The following is an 8,410-nucleotide window of genomic DNA, read 5'->3' on the forward strand; positions in this document are numbered from 1 at the left end:
AGATTCTACCTTTTTATCTCAAAGTAAATATGCCAAGAATATTGTTAAGAAGTTTGGCATGGAGAATGCAAGCCACAAGAGGACACCTGCTCCTACTCATCTGAAGTTGTCTAAAGATGAAAGTGGTGTCAGTGTGGATCAAAGTCTCTACAGAAGCATGATAAGGAGTCTGCTATATCTTACATCAAGCAGACCTGACATTGCTTTTGCTGTAGGTGTATGTGCTAGATATCAAGATGAACCAAAGGTGAGCCATATAAACCAAGTGAAAAGGATCTTGAAATATGTCAATGGCACTTGTGACTATGGGATGATATACACTCATGGATTTGAATCTGTTCTGTCTGGATATTGTGATGTTGATTGGGCTGGAAGTGTTGATGATAGGAAACACACATAAGGAGGATGCTTCTTCCTGGGGAACAATTTAATATCTTGGTTTAGTAAGAAGCAAAATTGTGTTTCTCTGTCTACTGCTGAAGTTGGATACATAACAGCTGGAAGTAGTTGTTCTCAATTGGTGTGGATGAAACAAATGTTGACTGAATACAATGTCTCACAAGATGTCATGACATTGTACTGTGACAACATGAGTTCCATAAACATCTCAAAGAATCCTATTGATATACGTCACCATTTTATTAGAGAACTTGTGGAGGATAAGATTGTAGTCTTAGAGCATGTTGCTACTGAGATGCAGTTAGATGATATTTTTATAAAGGATTTGGATGCAAATCAGTTTGAAGTCCTGAGAGGAAAATTAGGGATTTGCATTTATGAAGACTTGTAGCAATTAATATGGAAGGGAAAAAGTAATCAAATTAGTGTCTATGTGGCTAAAATAAAGCGCCCCCATTATGGTAAATCATCACCTTGTTTTGGAAATACAATCTATTCTGTCTCAACACGCTACCTCCATAACCTCACTACCTACTCCAACTCTTCCATCTTCCTACTCCTTCTTCACAAACCTCTGCTAGGGCAACTGTATTTTTTTCAGAAAAAATCCAAAATGTCACAACATCAAGATACATCTGCTTCTAAAAACACTAAGTCTACTCAAAAGGATAATGCTCCTCCCATGGGCATTCCCGATGATGAGATTCTGGATGTTGCTCCTCTCTCTGTTATTCCCTGTGAGGCCATTGATTTGAACCAACCCATTGATGCCTCAGCTTCTGCATGCTCCAATCAAGGTAACTCCTCTAGTATTCCTTCTGGTTCAACTCCTGCCACTAATTCTAAGGAAGATATACACCATACTGGCCGTGTTATAAGAGACCTAGTCACTAGAATCCTTAATGAAGGACACTCTGTGAAGGGAGTTTCTACTCCCCTTTCTCAAATGTACCCCTCCCCTGAGGTTGAACAACATAGTGGTAAGGATGTCGATTCCTCCAGTTCTGAGAAGGACTTGGTTGTTGAAGGGTTGTGCTCTCTAGGGCAAACCGTGTCTAAAAAAGGAAAATCTGTGGCATCTAAAACTGCCAATGCTTCCCACTCTAAGAAGCATTATGATGCAAATGTTGTGATTGATCTAGAGGATGGTAACTCTGATGATCAAGAGGAAAACTTACTTCATCACCTAAAGCCAAGTGTGGCTAAACGCATGAAGACTCGCAAAGGAAGATCTGTGGATGAACTTATGTCAGCTAGAAAAGCTAAGAAGACTGCTGGTATTAGTCCCTCCAAATCTTGGAGCAAGGTTGAAGTGAAGAAGAGGAAGTTCAGAGATGATTTTGAGTTTGAAGAGGATGTTGAGGAAGATGTCCCTGACATCTCTCCTGTGAAGAAAACCACTATTAGGAAGTCTCCTGGTAAAGTCCCTGCTGTTCATTTGGATAACATCTCCTTCCATCTTGAGGATGGAGCTGCAAAGTGGAATATTGTGATTCAGAGAAGGGTAGCTGTGGAAAGGGAGTTGGGAAAATATGTTGTTGATGTCAAGGAGGTCATGGACCTGATCAAAGCTGATGGGCTATTGAAGACTGTTGTTGGGTTCTCTCAATGCTATGAAGGTTTAGTTAAGGAATTTATTGTTAACATTCCTGAGGACATTTCTGATAAGAATAACAAGGAATTCTGTAAGGTGTATGTGAGGGGTGAGTGTATAAAATTTTCTCCTACTGTTATTAATAATTTTCTAGGCAGAGATAATGAGGGTGCAAGAGAACTAGAAGTTACAGACAATCAGGTCTGTAGGGAGATCACAGCTAGGCAGGTGAACGTTTGGCCTATTAAAAAGCATCTTCCTGCTGGGAAGTTGACTGTCAAGTATGTTATCTTGCACAAAATAGGAGCTTCTAATTGAGTCCCTACCAACCATATCTCCACCATTGTTAATACCCTTGGAAGATTTATTTTTGCTGTTGGAACCAAAGTGAAATTTGACTATGGTAGATTTATGTTTGAACAAATCATCAAACATGCATCTACTAATGCAGTTAAGATGCCAGTTGCCTTTCCCTCTATGATCTGTGGAATTATCTTGAATCAACACCCTGGTATTCTGTGCTCTAATGACTTACCTAGTAGAAGAAAACCTGCTCTGTCTGTGCACTATAAACTGTTTGAAGGCAGTCATGTCGAGGATATTGTCATGACATCTGCCATGAAAAGACCAGCCTCAAAAGTTGGAACAATTACTGAGCTTAAGGAGACTCGCAAAGAGTTGGGTGAAGGGATAAGGGTAGCAACATCTAGAAAACAATCATTGGAAGCCTTGATTGCAAGCTTGGAGCGGGCTGAAGGTGAAAATATTGAATATGCTAAAGAAGCTGAAGCCCACACCTCTAGTGAGAGGTCTGTAAACAACGATGAGACAAGTGGCAATTCTGTTTCTGGTGCTGATGAAGCTGCAAGCTCAAGCTCAACCGAATAGATCCTTTGACTTTGGTCCCTATTGATTTGATGATTTTTTTTGCTATTTTGGTGGATTTCCGTGATTTTGGTATTACTTTGTTGATCTGTCTCTCAGCTTGCTTATAGCTGGTTATGTACTTGGTTTTGTAACCCTTTAACTTTTGATATTTCGGTTAATGACTAATAGACATTTATTTTGTCTCTTTGGTCTCTTTTGGCTAAAAAGGGGGAGAAGTAGCTATAGATATAGATGATGTTTGTCTGATACAAAGGGGGAGAACCTTCTGGTGTTTATTTGTTGGGCACAGGGGAAGGATTCTCTGTGTTCTGTCTGTGTGACAGGTTTCTGCTTGTTGTGGTCTAGCTGAAGGGGGAGATAGTGTGTTCTGAGTACAAGCGCTTGTGTGTTTACTAGTTGTTATTGTTGCTAGTAATGTGTGTATGCTTACTTCTGCTGCTGAACTGATACTTTGATTAATTTCTTGTGAACTTGTGATTTGTTGTATGTTTTAGCCAAAATTTGCCAAAGGGGGAGTTTGTTGGTTCTATGTATTGGCGTAAATTTTGGTAAAACTTAGTGTTATCACAAGATGTCACGCGTGTTGTCTTGACATGTAATATCAGCTTCCTGCAGGTTGTTTAAATATGGTTGTGCAGGTTTTATTCGAGATGTCAGACCCGATGTTAAGACATGTGCATACAAAACATTCAGTCTAAATGTTATGTGTTTTGTTATTGCGCTTTTCATGCAAGTCTTTGTGTGCTTATGTGGAGATTGCATGCGTTATTAAAGGAGTAATTAAAGCCAAAATATTCTATTTCCCAAAGAGGAATGATTTGTTACTAATTCCTAGGGAGTACGCTTAGATAGGATTAAGGTTTCTTGTTGCCCATGCCCATTCAGAAAGCTTCTATTTAAAGACCATGTAACCATGTGTAATAGTACAGAGAAGAGACGAACGATGAAGTCAGTGAGTATTAGGGTTGTTAGCCTAATGTACGTTTGTGCATTGTGATCCATTCATTCATCTGGTTGATGTGTGAATTGGACTAAGTTTTGAGTTGTAATTTTGTCCACTCTAAGCTTTGAAGTATGAGTGTATTTGTTTACTTGATTGAAGCTTTTAAGCAAGATCAAGTATGTGTCCTTGAAGTGTGTCTTCTTTCTTTGTGTTATTTGTTCTAGTATCATTGTTGTGATTGAGAGGGAATGAGTAGGGTCTCATATCTAAGAGTTCTTAGATAGAAGTCACACGGGTAGAGATTAGGTGAAAAGACTGTAACTTGAAGTTGTTTACTAAGAGTCTTTGAACTAATTTTGTTTAGTGGATTTCCTTCTTGGCTTGGTAGCCCCTAGACGTAGGTGTGTTTGCACCGAACTGGGTTAAGAATTGCTTGTGTCGCTTTATCAATTGTTTCTCTGTTTTTATCCTGTTTATATTTAACTTGTTGTTCAGATATTAATGTTATGACATTACCTTCGACATCTCATATCTGATACCAGAATTTCAAGTTCTGTTGGAGAATGAGACATTTGCGACATACTAGTTAATGTTTATTTGTGACATCTTCCATTTGTGTGAAATAAGAAACAAAAACACCTCAATTTATAGAAGCCATGGATCAATATGGACCACTAAAAAAGTGGCATGCTAATTCCAGTGATATATCTCCAGTTTCGCACCCTATTATCTTGTTTCAGAGATGCATCTCTAGAACCTCTCCTAAACAGGTTTGAAAACATAACCTTTGAAACAAAACCTTTTTTCAAAAAAGAACAAATGTTTGCATGGGGAAGATCAAAATTGCATTAATAAACAATATGAACAAATGTTGAATATATTACACTTCATTAATATTGAGACACAATTACATACACTTATTTTTCTGACTAAACAGAAAATTAAAACGAATCGAAACATATGTTGTTGGCTAAATCTATGGGTGGTACCCCCTTTGAATTTTATGCATTTGATTCTCTTTCAATGTTGCTCAATTTCTCGAACTCTTGCATCCTTTCCATAAAATGATTCGGCTAAGTCTCAACTTTTGTTATTGAATGAGCCGTCCACTCCGGTGATGTAAGTGGTATAGGGCATTCTGATTTAAAGTAAACTTGAACAAAATGATGTGATTTTGGAATCCACCCAATACATATAATACGACCATTTGGATTTTGAGGTGGGGAGGTGCGCAATGGGAAAAAGGTTTCTGAAAAACCATATTGTGTCAGATCGACAGACACTCTATCATACGCATATGCTATAAGGTGGCCCATTTTAGAGAAGCGCATCTATTTTGCCTCCAAAGCCGGTTTGCTGAGGCAAGGAACAAGAGACTCATAAACTTTGTCAAATTTTTTTCTTTCTGTATAGTCGTGTGTATGAATATTTATGAGTCGTCAACTCTTGGATAATTTGATGGTAGACAAATGTATGATTATCTTCTTTACCGAGTAAAGTTGAAACTACTTGATAACCGCAATTACCGTATCCCTTAACATTGACGATCTGCTCGATGTATTTGTGCATAAAAATGGGCATCTCGTCAATGAATAGAATTTTTGGTGGAGGTGGCATATGAGGCGGTTTGCTAATGTGAGCTCCTTTGACAAAACTTTTTTGTATTTTGGAGTTGGTGAGTCGGAAAAAACTTTGTCAACATGTTCAAAATATGAAGGAGACTGTCTAGTCGAATTATCACTCGGTGTAGGCTTCGTTTTCTTCTGAGCATATTTTGTTTTTACCGGTTGAGATGGTGGTTTCAAGTCGGTGGTTTCTGGATAGGAAATCTTCCTCAATTGTTCTTTGATGTGTAGTTTCATGTTCTCATCGACTTTCAAAAATATCTCTTATATCACTTCCCATTCAGTCAAAATAGAGATATTTGATTTACCTTCTTTCATGACACTTTTGTCATCAAACCTAAGCCTCTTCCGATGAGTGCAAACCTCACCCATTCTTATCAGGCTACCAAGTTTGACCTTTTTTTGCAATAACATAAGCACATGGGAGACCATATGTTTTCACAATTACGCATCCATACTTTGCACTATCGAAACCTACATTATCATCTCGTTTAGCCTCGTGAAAATATAATTCAAACCCACTCTAGATATGTTGCTGACTAACTGAGAATAAAGATTGTTGTCTTTAAACATATGTTCCAAAACTGTGATGCTCCGACCAAATGATATTTGTATCTCATTATGCTGGTTTTGAATCATTTGATTCAAGGAGTCCAAATCACTACACAAATCACCCTTACTATTTCCCAACCAATTTTTCAAAGTAGCATGGGCAGACTCAACTCTGTTAGTTTTTGTATTTCCAAGGTGTCTAACCTTATTAGTCCATGCACAAATAATTTTCTCCTTCACCTAGTCAAGAATTGTGCTTTCAACATATTTCAACAAATCAAGATACTTTTCACACACTTTCCTAAAATGCATAACGAAATCGGCATATAGTTCATTTATGGAAGAATTTACTATACGATTCCATGCATCCATTATTTTTTTCACAACCACACCCGCCTTTATCATTTTTCCATTTTCAAACTCTAACTGTTTTGTCCCTACCACGGGTTTGACCCGACTTCTCACATTCTTTGTTATGTGATACCTACAAAGTAATGCATTAGAAGTAGGAAATACCTTTGCAACCTAATTTATCAAGGAGGTATCGAGGTCGATAACAATCACTTTAGGCATCTCACCTTGGTCCTTCAACAATGTTCGACACACCTCTAAGGCCTAAGTAACATTCTTCTTTTTTTCACTCTCTAGAAATGAAAACAACTAAATATGTCTTCTCAGTTAAGGTAACACCAACCATCTCCAATAATGGAAGTCTATACTTGTTGGTCTTATAGGTTGAATCAAGTATGAGCACAATAGGAAACGTGTTGAACAACTTTATGGAATCAAGATGAGTCCAAAATATATCTCTAACAATAACTTCATCCTCACAGGTTTGGTACCTAGACACATAATTGTTGTCATCCAATAGTTTCAAGAGTTGTTGCATTTCAGTTACCTAATCTCCTTGTTAGTTTGGTACCGAATATTATACACTTGCTTGATATTTGATATATTTTCAGGTCTTTTTAGATTCAATGTTACAAGTATACTTTTTGGTTGAACCAAATTCAATGTCATGTCAGCAACATATTCCTTCTCTTTTGGCATGAGCCGACACAGACTAGGATGGTTTGCTAATTTTTTTTACATAAATCATGGTTAGGCAAACCATATATGAGATTAAATCTCCATTTTTTGTCAGCCAACATGTAACCACACACCTTAAAAGGACACTCACATTTCCTTGAACCTGTATCGTCTCTTTTAAAATTCCGAAGAGGAGTTCTATATTTCCCGCTTATTTCGCACGTCATTGTCACAAAATTGCATCTTCTATCTGAACCATTATGGTAACTTCTGATAACCATACCAAATCCAAGTTTTGAGGCCTCCATGTGAATCCATTGAAGCATTTGATCACGAGATTCAAACTATTGCTCGTTTTTAAATTGGTTGTCAATATCTATCGCCTTCACAATAACAACTTGGACATTCATATAAATAACTTGTTTGGGGAAAACATTGGGGTGCACCATATAATGAAAAAAATTACACATAACAGTATATAAGAGCCACTGCTGAAAACAAAATTTGAAAATGAACATAAACTACTTCCAGAAATGCATCTTCGGAAAAGTTCATACTTGTTCCGGAGATACATTTTCTGACAAAACTCATGTTTTTTAGACAAAAACATGATTAATGTGAGCAATGTAGTGTAAAATAAAGGATCTTTACCTGAAATTCTAACTTCTTTTGCTCCCTTTGATGTGATGAACCATAATATTTGAGATATGGAGTGAAAAAGTGGATTGAGAAGGGTTTTTTGGTGAGGGTTTGTATAGAAAAATAACAATGGCAATAATGGTTATGTGATCATGCAGCTGTGACTTTTATCAGATTATCCTGGAGATGCATCTCTGGAAATATTTGACATGCAAAGGTGACAAAATATTTCAAAATTCCGTCCAAGCTTCCGGAGACACATCTTCGGAATTTCTACTGAACTGATCAATTATGAATATATTTCTTGAAATATCCTAGAGATGCATCTCCAAAATTATAAAAAAAACCTAACTTATAGGACGCCACTCAGAATGGCATGTGGTGCGTGTGTATTTGATGCGTTCGGAGTAAGTTTAAGGAGTGCCTTATAGGGGGGGTGAATGAGGCACTTGGACGATTTTCCGGATTTTCTACGGTTTATTGAATTTTACTTTTCTTGAGAAGCTTATGTGATGAAATGCGGTAAAGTGCGGAAAGTAAAGAACACCACGATGCATAGTGGTTCCCCTCACAGATCGAGAGTACTCCACTCCCCTTTCAACATGTAAAAGAGTTTCACTATAATGTTAGATACTTAGAACAAGCCTCTAACTAAGTAATCAAGAACAATCCTCTTGAAAACTTAACTAACAAGAAAAGAAAACAATCCTTCCTTTTCTAAACACTTATATCCAACAATCC

At 37.3% G+C, this 8,410-nt stretch overlaps 1 protein-coding gene across 1 annotated transcript; it reads left to right on the forward strand.

Moving 5' to 3' along the window:
* Positions 1–1,012: 1,012 nt before the first annotated feature.
* LOC127080598 (uncharacterized) lies at positions 1,013–2,311 on the forward strand. Its single transcript, XM_051020913.1, has one exon. It carries the CDS (start codon positions 1,013–1,015, stop codon positions 2,309–2,311), a length of 1,299 nt encoding a protein of 432 aa, XP_050876870.1.
* Positions 2,312–8,410: the final 6,099 nt, after the last annotated feature.

Source organism: Lathyrus oleraceus, chromosome 5 (assembly GCF_024323335.1).
Source record: "Lathyrus oleraceus cultivar Zhongwan6 chromosome 5, CAAS_Psat_ZW6_1.0, whole genome shotgun sequence".
Classification (NCBI taxonomy): domain Eukaryota; kingdom Viridiplantae; phylum Streptophyta; class Magnoliopsida; order Fabales; family Fabaceae; genus Lathyrus; species Lathyrus oleraceus.